The 13,732-nt window shown below is 36.6% G+C and overlaps 1 protein-coding gene across 1 annotated transcript in view; it reads left to right on the top strand.

The window, feature by feature from the left end:
• The first annotated feature begins 141 nt into the window (after positions 1-141).
• The window catches only part of LOC140146073 (ectopic P granules protein 5 homolog), a 74,922-nt gene continuing 61,331 nt past the window's right edge, over positions 142-13,732 (top strand). Inside the window, 3 exon segments of the mRNA XM_072167826.1 lie at positions 142-194; positions 10,908-12,011; positions 13,086-13,250. Of these exon segments, the coding sequence (XP_072023927.1) occupies positions 153-194; positions 10,908-12,011; positions 13,086-13,250 (1,311 nt within the window). The 5' untranslated portion in view covers positions 142-152.

The raw sequence follows: 13,732 nt of genomic DNA, 5'->3' as shown, positions 1-13,732 counted from the left end.
GGGGAGCTCCCATGTATATCAAACCAAATAATTGTTTGTCAAAAAGGGACTGGAAAGCAGCCTACAAATTTTACTATGCAAAACGCTATCAATTACCACACAGCACTGGCTGGGACGAAGTACTTTATCGATATCGCCCAACAAATGTAAACATGGCGGAAGCAGTAAGGCCTCGAAAGAAACATCGGAAGAAGGTAAATATTGAAAATCATTCAAAACTATGACTCGAAACTTCAAGTAAACACATTGAAAGTGTACCCTAATGTTCTTCGCATCATTTACCAAGTAAAGTCACTTTGTTAATGGCATCTAACTTTGCAGGAATAAGCTACATCTTGTCATTTTTTGTGTACCAGATTTCAGCAGGGAAATCCCCAGTCATATGATAAGCTTACATTGCATAGCCTTATGATCATGATGTTGCGCGGTCGTCATGTGACACAATGCATGAATGAATGTGCAATACAGAAGGTTATAAGAAACATATTTGAATAGATATTCACAGTCTATATATCTAGTCGTCCGCATTCTTATCATATGCCTGCCACTTCCACATACTTGTGCATAAATACGGAAGGTCGAGTTGTGCCCATTTAATGTTTAGGCCTATGTTAAACTGTATGTTATACAAATTGTACAGCTATCATTTCTACCCTATGACGAACCGACATACCTGTAAATCAAATAGCCCACAAAAAACTGGTCATCGCTGGTATTTTTCATGAAGAAAAACGACACTTTTTACGCGAACATGTCCAAAACATGTCAGCTGACGTACAAGCCTCCCCACGCATGTACATAAACAAGCCGTGTTCATTGTTTAATTGTCACCTGCAGCTGTTAAGAAAACTTTCTGCATAAAATTACCTGGGGTCGTTATCAGGCCTGAGACACACTGGCGCTAGTTTGAGGACAGTCACTATGAGTTACTAATGTCGGCACATGCAGAAAATGCGTGATGGGTCGCCATTTTGTGACTCGTGCAAGCTAACACAAACAAATTATTGGACTTAATAATCTTTTCAAGTTTTAATAAAACGTGCATCTATCATGATAATATTACATTTTATTATTTTATTATTTGAATTACATAAGGTCATGTGTCTTATGGTGGGGCACATTTGCGTTTACAAGCACTGATTTTGATCATTTGTCCTCCTTTTCACTAAAATTGATACATGACTAAAACCATACATCTCACACCAGCAAAACTATACATTTTTGGAAAGCTTATGTTCCAAGGAATCCAAATATGCAAATTTGAAGTTGGTATACAGGGTGCGTAAGAAAATATATAGGGTGATATCATGAAAAAATTTAATTTTAGTAGTAAATTGATTATTTACTGCATTTGCTACTGATATGGAATACCTCAAATGAAATCTAATTTTGTGACAGGCCACACTATGAGCTTTTAAAATTGTATACTTTTGCTATGTTATGATTGACCAAAGTGGTGATACAGGGTGCAAAAATATACGTAACTTCATGCACAAAATGTTGATTACATTTTTGAAAATATTTTCTTTAGAGTGTATCCTACATTTATTTTAACTGCATATTTAGATTCCTGGGGTAAAAAGCTTTCCAAAAATGTATAATTTTCCTATCTTAGGGTGTATAATTCTCAAGATACAACAATTGAAAGCCAAAACGCATGTTGTGACTGAAAATTTTGGCATTTGTGTGTAAGTGAATAGTAAAAAATTGTGGTTCTTGTGACTTGCAGTTCTCAGTGAATACTTGTAAACATGATTAGATGAAATTAATAGCTGAATATGAATAATGAATAAACAAGCTTTCATTTGAGGTATGATTTGCATGTATAGCACACAATTTGACAATGATATAATTAAAATTCAAAAAGATATCATGTCTTCAAAGCATTTGCCATAGAGATTGTACATGCTCCTCTACCACTTATCCACCAGGTTTATCTTCGTTAACATTTTAATATTTTTCACTAATTAAGGGCTGGGGTATGAGCGTTTGGACAGTATTTATTTTGGGACATCAGAGCACATCAGACATATCGAATTGCATTCTGAATACGAAGAATGTCATTCTGATATCAAATAATTTTGATTTTTTGAAATTCGCAATTTAATACACATTTTATGGCAAATCATTAAAATTGATATTTTGATATTTAACAGTACTTGTGAAACTTTAGAAATCTGATGATTTATACTTAAAGTGTATGTAGGTGGGATGAAAAGCCGACGATCAATTGAAAAATTTGACCTTTATATTGAAGATATGGATTTTTTTCCCAAAACACCAAAAAAATTAGGTCTTTTGGGAAAAAATCCATATCTTCAATATGAAAGGTCAAAATTTTCAATTGACCGTCGGCTTTTCCTCCCTGCTACATACACTTTAAAATATAACATTAGATTTATATAATTTACTTCGAGGACTGTTAAATTTCACAAATTTGAAAAATATCAAATTTTTATAATTTGTCATAAAATTTATATTATATTGTGATTTTCAAAAATGAAAATTATTTGATATCAGAAAGACATGCTTCGTATTCAGAATGCAATCGATAGGTCTGAGGTGCTCTCATGTCCCACAAAAAATACTGTCGAAGCATAATAAACGCTCATTTTAGATCCCTTAAACTAATTCAAATTCCAAATTGTGAAACATATTTGAAAATTAGAATAATCAAGCTGTATAATGAGCCCAAACTTGATGCAATTGGACCAAGAATAACTTTGTGACAACAAGTTAAATCAGAAAGGGGAGAGAGAAATGTAACGCCACCAGGTATTTTGTGGTCCCACCATAAGACACATGACCATAAGCTATGTCAATTTTGTGTCCATGTTAATTTTTATATGGATTTACCTGTGTTGATTTTAAACTGTTGTGAACGTGGAGCTACGCAAACTGGCAGGCGATTACCCACCATGCAATGCGAATACACGGAAACGATCCAGTTTAGGATGCATCGCAGTTCCTATTGTGTAAACCAGGCGTAAACCGCCCATCCAACCTGATCGTGTGCACAGGATTTGTGCTGGAGGCTAGTTAATGCGCACAACCAATGCGCAGAAGAAGACCTTGATACTAGGCGGAGCCATGGCTCGAAAAAGTGGGGAATTGGGGAAGCTCATTCCCAGGAAATGTTGGTGTTTGGAGGAAATTCTGGTATTTGGAGGAAATTGTGTCTTTTTTGTATATAAAAACATGCTATGAATTGTGGGAAATTTAGCTAGCTTCCCGGGAGATTAACATTTTTTCGAGCCCTGGGCGGAGCTTACGTTTCACAAGAATGATTGACAGCTGTGAGTAGGTGAAATTCTGTTCTGTTATTGGTACAAAAATATGGTTCTCGTATAAATGAATATATTATCCATGGCTTCAAAATTAGGAACCGCTTCTTCCACAGAGCCCTACATGTATATAGGGCTCTATGGTCTCTACTCATCATACACGACCGTAGAAGATCTGGCCAGTGACGACGCTTGCCAATCAGGCTAGCTATTTGTACGGCGTGGCCTCTCATCCTTTATTATCTCTGGTCTTGTCACGCTGGTAGATTCGCCCATCTGTGATTACTGACCTGGATCTGACAGAAGATTGTGGAATTTACGATTTTCAGCAGCAGGATTTTATGAAACTGCCAATATTTGCAAGTATTCTGAAGGATCGGTAATAATTAAAATATTTTTCATGGTGTCGGTAGTGCAAGTTGATGTTAGTGAATTTGTGGTTTTGTATGTTATGTGCAAGAGTGTTTTCAGGAAGCGTAAATAGGCAGGCCGTTATGCTAAACTCTCCATCTTATATGTAAGTTCGGCGATGAACTGGACACATCACACGGTAGCCTGCCTGGATATATTCTTATCACTGCCATGCTGCTAAATGCATGGACATGCAATAATGAATATTAAAAATGTAAACATGGTGCACTGACTTAATATGTTGATCAAGAAATCTATCCCCAACGACACAATACTAGTACACTTGAGAACACAAGCTTAAATTTGCACACGATAGTAAGTTAAATGCAATCGATGCTAGAGTACATTCCCGGGGGAGTCACTCACTACTTGACTTGCTACACACCCGCGTCCAAGAAAAACGTCTAAAAGGGTATGTTTTTCACCACACAGCGTCGTCGACGTCTTTTTGAAAAAGGGGTACTTTTTCAGAAGGCATCGCCATTTAGGGTCCTTTTTTCAGCCAAATTCTTAGACGTTTAGGGTTAGTAATATTATTGTTTGAGTGAGTTTGCACAAATTTGATAAAAATCACCACTTTTTAATTGATTCTTGTTACTTTTGTGCATGTTTTCTTCAGTATCTATAGGTCTGCAACTTCAAAAAAGACACCTTGGGTATCAAATTACCAGTACTGATTTGAGTATAGTCCCACCCCGTTTTGGGTGAACATTTTCAAAATTGGGGGTGGGACTATACTCAATTTCAAATTTTTTAAAGTTTTTTTTTTTTCGGCTTTAGAGTGTCCCAGGACCTAGACCTAAATGCTAGGATCATTCATGTTTGACCTAAAAAAAAAAATTTAAAAAAAAATTCAAGATATTTTGTATTTTTAATATGAAAATTGATAATTTGTATTCATGTCATACTCTATTATTGATTTCAAAATGCATTGAATTTGAATGCATTTTGAAATCATTAATAGAGTATGACATGAATACAAATTATCAATTTTAAAAATACAAAATATCTTGAATTTTTTTTTTTTTTTTTTTTTTTAGGTCAACCATGAATGATATTTAGCATTGCTCAGAATTGCCAATTTCATTTTTATCTGTCAAATGCGCTGTGGATGTGCTCTATTAAATCACAGTTGTGAAACTGACTTTATACCACTCGCTCGCTTTCGCAGAAAAGCCAGCCTCGTGGCCCTGGGGCATGACGTCATCGTGGACGTATGCAAAAGTATTGTGATTGGTTGCAAAAGCCATTCTTTGAAATTGTAAGCCAATCAATGAACGTGACGGCCTTTTACGGTATTAATTAATGTGACTCGGCAGTAAAGTACGTCTAACCTGATTGGTTTACAAACTACTTCGATAATTGCTAAGCCAGTCAGCGCGCTCGATGCAACAACCTCGTAGAGGTTTTCGAGAGGCGAATTCACATGGTGATCCAGCGATCGAGTATAAATTCAGCTTGACAACTGCTCTCTTCTACTTCTAATTCTACGGTAATTCTTGGTAGACCAATATTCCCAACTAACATCAAAATCCTTACGCCCGCCACCAACAAAGAAGTGAAGGTTAAATAAAATTCAAGTGCGAGTAAAAGACTGGTGCTGACTTAGATGAAGGGTGAGACACCTGCCGTAAAAGTCGAGCCCATGTACAGTTCTTCTTGCCTTCTGGTGGCAGTGGTCTGGTCTTCAATGTCGTTTATATAAAGGATGAACAGCAGGGGACCTAATACTGTCCCCTGGGGAACTCCTGAGATGACACTTGTTTCCTCTGAGCATTCTCCATCAACTACCACTGATTGTGTTCTTCCTGTGAGCCAATTCTTAATCCAGTTGTGAGTATCTCCTCGGATTCCATACCAGTCCAGTTAATATAGCAGGCGTTGGTGGGGCACGGAATCAAACGCTTTTGAGAAGTCAAGAATAAGGCAGTCAATCTGTTCCCGTTGATCCAATCCCCTGGCTAGGTCTTCGATTGTTGTGAGTAGCTGGGTTTCACAACTGTGATTCTTTTGTAACTACTTCAGTCACTTAATCGTCACCAATTTTCAAACACATTAAAATAATTCTGTGATTTGATTTGATATGATTTATTGATAATTCAGGCAAGCATACATACAAAAGCAGAAAGGCCAAAAATATATAGTCAACAGAGTGCCTGGTGGATTCCCTAATAGCAAACTAAATCACTTTAAGTGGGTCTCCGACAACCCTGTTGACTTACTCAAGAACTCTAGTCTCTAGCTCGAATTTGCACACGATAGTTACGCATTCGATGCTAGAGTATGTTGTTATCGCAAAACATTGACATTTTTTGCAACAGATGTTATTTTAATATTGTGTTAATGTTGAAATATGGATGCAAGTTATTTCGATGAGTCAACTGTATCTTTTGAATAAAATTTGCCTACTAGTATTTTGAGCAGTCTAAACTTTTGTTGACTGCAATTTTAGCAACATTTTTGATGCGATCGCCCATCGTGATCAGCTGTGTTTACTTCTGAACTTCCATTGCTTCACACTGTGTCATACTTCAACGAATCCGACTAGATTTTGAATACAATGGTCTCTAGCCTAGAATGTGAAGCTATCGGTGAGCAAATTTGTGTCTAGACTTCTCTTGCAACTGTTGGTGTAAAAGAAAAATAATTTATAAAAATGACAAAAAAATGTTTTATGTTACCGGTACTGAAATTTATTTTGATGACTTATCTGTACATGTACATGTATCTTCAAAGCAAGTTTTAAGAGATTATTTATTTATTTATTAGTTATTTAGGTTTTCTTCCATTTTGTCATTTGAGTAACTTTTTCGGGCGCTTTACCTATGATCGGCGTTGATTACTTGTAAATGAAATTCCATTGCTTTACACAGTGTCATGCTTCACTGATTCTGATGCGTTTGAGAAAGCTCCAAGCTCTATCCTATATCCATTGTCCCTCAGTGGATTGAGGATAGACTTCTCAAGCACAAGCTTGCATTTTAAAAATCATGTTCATGATTACATGTATATGATTAATGCAGATGCTAGGGAACCTATTACCATTGTGTTGGTTCTTCTGACTAGCTGTCAACAACAGCATTTACATGTAGGCTTTATACAGGTACACCAGGGTCAGAATTTCGGGGTGAATCAGAGAATCGATTCTCGTAAACAGATTTGCATGAATCCATAACGTTTGTAGTTTACACAGACGCGTTGATTTACGATTCTACAAGAATCAAGATTGATTCTCGCACTGTGAAACGCGAAATTCTGACCCTGTACACAGAAGTGTTGCCACACAATTGAATAGAAATGCTGAACAAAAATATTCATCATGTTCATGTTAATTACTAAAGAGCTCTGGCTTCGAATTAGTCATTTTGACGTTCGATATAAAAAAAATAAATAAATAAATAAATGTAGATATTTATAAATGTAGATATTTATATAGCGCTTTATGCCGTAAACAGCCTCAAAGCGCTTTACATTTATTCCGCCGTCATTAGAATAATCGGAACCACGTTTGCAGCCTACAAATGGCGCAGGGTTCATCAGTACAACGACTATGACTACCCCTAACAGCTTCCCATTGCACCTGGGTGGAGTGAGGCAAGCGAGGCAAAGCGCCTTGCCCAAGGGCACAACACGGTGGCGGGACGGGGACTCGAACCCACGCACGTCGAGCAAGATCTCAGATTATGAGTCCAAGGCCGTATCCACTGAGCCACCGTGCTCTCAGATATATCAGGTTTGAGAAGATAAACACATGAAAATTCAAGGTTTTTGGTACCGCTACAGTACACTTCTAATCAATGTTTTCTAAATTCTATGTCTTTATCTTTCATATATAAATCTAGAAAATTGATAAAATCCTAAAGTACACATTCTAAACTGCAATAGGCACATTTTTGGTGTTTCATTTAAATCCCAAAATAAAAATGAGAACATTCCCAACATATATGTATAACACGGAAGTGATGACAAGATGGCAACTTTTGGTGAAATTTGAACTCTGTGTAGCATAGAAAATCATCTGAACCACATTGAAAATATGTGAATATTTTTAATCAATCATGAAATATTAATCTTGACAGTTTATGGAATCAATGCATACCAAAAACATTTGATTTTGAGTATATGGTAGTAAGTCAGTCATTACGCTTTCTTCTTGGGTCTTATTGCTGACCATAAGTTGGGGGGAACCCCAGAATTTTCAATGCATCACTGCTGTAGCCTTCGTATGGAGTGGAGAAGGCTACAGAAGCTGAGCTAGTCTCAAATTGGCTTTTTACGATAGTTACGTATTCAAGGCTAGAGTCCTTTGCTATTATTTTTCGGTAGATTAGTGTTGTCATTTTTGCAACACATATTAAATATTCTGTTGATATGTACATGTAAATTGGGATGATGTATTGATAGTTATTTTGATGAGTCAACTATCTTTTAGAGCAAAGGTTGCCTAAAATGTATTTTGAAAAGTTTGAAATCAAGTTGAAGTGCAATTTTAGCAACATTCTTAATGCGGTCGCCTGTCGTGATTGGCTGTGTTTACTTCCAAACTTCCATTGCTTTTACACGGTGTCATGCTTCATGTACTCTAGCCTCGAATGTGAAGCTATCAGTGAGCAAAGTCAAAGCTAGACTTCTCAAGTACTTGTTCATGAAGCTCCTGGGGCCTTAATAGTTGCCTGTTTGTCAAAATATTTATTATACATGACAGGTGTTGCACTTCATACCCGGGGGGGCCACTCGAATGGTGAAGGGGGGTATCAGGCGCGTCCGTAAATTCACGTAAAAAGGGTATTTTTTCAGACTTGGGCATGTTACGTGCGTAACGCTTAATAGGGTATCAAATCCATGTAAAATTGGTGTAAAAGGGTATGTTTTTGGAGCTCTTACGCACTTAGGGTAGTTTTGCCCGGGGCTTTGCCAACGGACTCAATTATTTCGACGCTAGACACTTAACACATACCAAACTGGTAAAAATATACATCATTTTTCTCCCGATTTTCGTTGATGCATGCACATTAAAAATTATTTAATAGGCCTACGGAAACCATCTTGTTGTAGCCTACAATAAGATGGTTTCGGAAATAATTTTCTCCTGCACATTAATATTTTAATAACCATCTAATACTTCTGAAGGTATTCAGTTAACTATTTAGCTCTAGTGGTGCAAAAGAATAAGCCTACAAGATGGTTTCCGACCGCGTTATTCTCCCGACTTTCGCATGATGCATGCACATTAAAAAAATTATATGGCTAGAACTCACAAGATGGTTTCCGAAATAATGTTCTTCCGACTTGCTGATTTTTCATGCACATTAATATTTTACTTAACCATCTGATACTATGTCTTCTGAAGGTATTCAGTAAACTATTTAGCTCTATTGGTGAAGAATAAGCCTACAAGATGGTTTCCGACTACGTTATTCTACCGACTTTCGCATGCTGCATGCACATTAAAAAATTATATGGCTAGGCCTACAAGATGGTTTCCGAAATAATGTTCTTCCGGCTTGCTGATTATGCACATTAATATTTAACTCAACCATCTAATGCTATGTCTTCTGAAGGTACGGTATTTAGTTAACTATTTAGCTCTATCAGTGCAAAAAAATAAGCCTACAAGATGGTTTCGGACTTTATTTTTCTCCCGACTTTCGCATGATGCATGCACATTAAAAAAACTATATAGGCCTACAAGATGGTTTCCGAAATGATTTTCTTCCAACTTGCCGATTTTTCATGCACATTAAATATCTTTTATTAACTATCTAACTGCTACACATGCTTTGTCTTCTGAAGGTATTTAGTTAACTATTTAGGTCTATTTGTGCAAAAGAATAAGCCTACAAGATGGTTTTCGACTTTGTTTTGTCCTGACTTTCTCATGGTGCAGTACGGGCACATTAATATATTTTCTTTAACCATGCATAGACAACTGCTATCATAGTATTCTACTTGACATTGACACTGTTTTAATGATGTATTGATCAATGATTTTCTGAAATTAGTGGGTTGCCGAAAAAATTGCCAGTCCTATTCATTTAAATTAACAATTGATAAATACCAGAAAACGATGTTTGACCACTTTACTGATGTCCTATTAACTCCAAATTCAAAACCTGGTTGTTTGTTTTTCGCAATTTAGCCAGTTGCCAAATTGAATAAATTTATAAATTTAGGATTTACTTTTTTAGGGATTTTGCCAACTCATATTTTTAGAAAACCTAGTTGTGCATCCTTAAACTATTGTTTTAATGGAGGCTACATGTACTACTAGTACTATAGGTAAGCTCTGTGAATAAGTGACTTGTGATTAAAAGCAATTAGCTCTTGGAAACCTTAAATTTCTCTGTCAGACGCATGGAGCTCTGTCAAATTTTTTTTCAGAAAAGCTTTATTTTAAAGAGCTCTATCTCTTGATACAGTTCATATGTACGTAGGGGGCACAGTTTTCAAGTTATGAACCTTTGAAGTTGACACTTTAACATTCAACATGTTCAAGCTTTTCAAAACATGCATTTAAGGAAACAAAAACACGTTTTTGGTCCAGGTTATTTCCAAAATTGACCCAGGCAACAGCTTCTTAATTATTTTATGGTTAAAAGCACCTGTTTCTTAGTGTTGTTTAGGGTAATAATTGCATCAATTGTTTAGGGTTAGAGAAAAGACAACTACTTGTTTAGGGTAGCAAATAACGCTACTTATACTTGTTTAGGGGTGCAAATTTCAGTCTTAGCAATACTTGTTTAGGGTGCTTTTTGTGAGTCCACGGACGCGCCTGATACCCCCCTTCACCATTACAGTGGCACCCCCGGGACTTCATACCCAATGTCCTGTACTTAAAAAACATTATTAACATTATTAATCCAGAACCCCCCCCCCCCCAACACACATACACCGTGAAGTGATGAGGCTTGTAGAATACATATGATCACCTCTTGTGTTGTATAGTTTTGTGTCAGGTTATTTGGATGTTTATAATAATAATAGTTGGCAGTCCAAGGGTGATGGCCTGACAGTCTGGAAATCAGGTAGTGGTGGTTAAAAGGGTGAATTAATTTTTTTTAAAGGAGAGAGTAAAATAAAAAGAGTGGGGTTGTTACAAGAATTAATTATTTTTGAAGTATAAAATCAGCTTTGTTTCTACAGCTCAGATTGCATCTGAGAGTATGTATCAGCAAAATCTAAACAATTTGTTTTTATATTTGTGTATTGCAGGCATCTTCCAAGGACAAATCAAAAAGCAAAGAATCTGAAGAAGCTGCCACAAGTGAAATTCCAGAATTACAAGAGGAACATGAAAGCATCCAGACAACTACAGATGAACCAGCAGTCATCAAGATTGCCCAAGACTCATTCACAGAGCCTCAGAAAGAAGATATCCAGATCAAAAGAACTGATTCAAGTAAAGAACCAGTCATCAGTACTGATGAAGATCCATCAGTTGATGACCAAAGAGTTGCTGAGGCTGAAGCTGAGGAAAGTAAAAAAGATACAGAAGGAGACGGTTCATTTGAAGATGCCCAAGAAGAAGTAAGACATGAGGGACAAGAAACTGAAGGGGAAAACATTGCCAAAAGGATCCAGGATTTGGATATTAAACTGCCACCTGAAGATGATTACGAGGACAGTGTCAAAGAAGAACAAAAGGAAGATCAAGAGCTTTCAAACATCAATGCAGATGAAGAAACAACAGTATCAAAGTCAGAAGATGACAGAACTAGCATACCTCAGAATACCGCTGAGGTTACTGATGTATCTGAAGATCAAGCAGAACAACTCAAAATTGAAGAGCAAGGTGCAATGGATGGAGACCAAATGGCAACAACTCAAGATGAGGATGAAGTTGCAGAAGAGCTGGATGTTCTCCCTGAGGACCTCATGAGACAAATGGAACCTTCTGCACCACCAGCACCAATTCCAGAGGTTAATGATTCAGATATGAGAACTATGCATGAGAAGGAAAGCACTGATACAACGAATGATACAGGTACAATAATTGTATCGGCTCCCCCAGAAGAAATTGTTGACATTGAAAGTATGCCACATGAAATTGCCAATGATGTCGAAGATGTAAAAACTTCTGAAATTCCTTCTGTTGGTTCAGAACAGATGCAGGTTCCAAGTGTGGAACAAGTTCCAGTACCAATGGAATCTTTCAGATTTCATCCATTGCATAAAGAAGCAGGAACTCAACCAGAGAGTTCAATGGCTAATGAAAGGGCAAATGTGATTCAGGCATGGACAACAGAACAACTGAAATCTTACTACCATAATCCAATGATAGACTATCAGCAGGACTATGTGGAACATTTTGTTCAGGTGAGTTCAAAGAATTTCAACATTGGATTAAAAATTTCATCAAGCAATTCTTCTATATGGGCAGATATTTCACCTGCCTACAGTGCAGGCCTTGTCTTTTGAAATTACCAGGTGTGCTCTAAATCGCACTCCTCAAGACAGGAATGCTGTACATAGTTGTGTGACTTTAATCACACTCCTGTAGATGTTTAGCAGTGCTATGAGGTGTGAATCGGATAAATTATTAAAATTATTTTGGTGGTTACAGCATAAATGCCAACATTAAGGAACTTAGAATTTAGTTAATAGCATTAATTAGTGGTACTTGAATTAAAAAATATCAATGTTTGTCTGAAAAAATGTGTATAATTTGTTTTTAGCTTGGACTGTTCTAGGCAGATTTGGAGAGTCTGTCAACCTACATGACCAAGACCCACATGCTGGGATCATCCTAGTTAATTTTAGAAGAAATGGAAAATTACCAAAACATTACAATATTTGATCTACAAAGGGCAATGTTGTAAAATTTTTACTCTGGCCTATGCTAAAATGGCATACATGTTAATGTACACAAAACCAATGGATCTTTACCATCAGCATAGGCTGGTGGTATTACAAATTATAATGTTGCCCTTTGAGAAGAGTTAATTGCAATTTTTTGGCAATTAAAAAAACACTTCAAAATTTAAATTAAAAAACAACAACTTTTGATTGCACTCCTCATGATCATTTAAGGCATGCGGTCGAACTCAAACACCTCAAAAGACAAAGCTTGACCATTTTCTTCATGTTGAAGTAATAATCTGTGTACAGCTGTTGTTGACTGTCAGCACCGCAGGAAGGGGTACTAATTACAAGTAGGTTGAAGACATGGGAAACGAACATTATATTGGAATCTGAATTCCAATTATAGTTTCATTTGCCAAGAAAATAATGATTCTCTTTAATATTTGTGTGAAATGCAGCTAATCCAGGCTATGAAGGCTATCATGGTCAAGGACTTGGTCTTGTTCACAATCAAGGATTTTAAGTATACTTTGTTTTTGTGATAACTGGTCAATAATATATTTGTTTTCCTTTATCATTGTATGACAGAGCTGTATGATTGAAAAGCATGACTTTTATGCACTGGTTCTAAATTACTTCAAGGCACGCAACAACTTGCAGGCTGTACAAACAGATATAGAAGTCTTGAATCTAGACTACAAGAGACAGGCAGATGGGTTGTGGACATTTCTTGATAATCACATAGAGGCCAAGGTAAGAAGAGATGTGGATAAAAGTCGTGAATCAAGACTACACAGTTTTGAAGCAAGACTGCAAGATACAGGCCATAGACTTCTGGCCGTAGAGTTCTGGTACAGATCCAATAAAAATTACTCACTAGATATATTTCAGTTCCTATCAGGAACCTTGTTCACTGTGCAATGACTGTAGTGTTTCTAGATGTCGGCAGTCCTTGGTGGCTGTGATGGTGTTGCCACATTTGTAGGTTGCTGTTTTGAGATGATCTGGTCATAGATTCTTTCATTTTTATTGGATCTGTACCAGAACTCATTTATTTAATTTAAAATGTTATCTTGTTTTGCCATATGAAACATAGCTAAATCCTAGTCCTTTTCAGTTCTAAAGTTGGCTATGGAAGTCAGATTTTAATATTTAATCAATTTGGGAAATAAGGGCCAAAAACATGTGTTTTTAGGACAGCTTTTGCATGATATGACAACCAAGCCAAAAAACTT

This window comes from Amphiura filiformis, chromosome 1, assembly GCF_039555335.1.
Source record: "Amphiura filiformis chromosome 1, Afil_fr2py, whole genome shotgun sequence".
Classification (NCBI taxonomy): domain Eukaryota; kingdom Metazoa; phylum Echinodermata; class Ophiuroidea; order Amphilepidida; family Amphiuridae; genus Amphiura; species Amphiura filiformis.
This window is presented reverse-complemented; position numbering and strand designations above follow the sequence as displayed.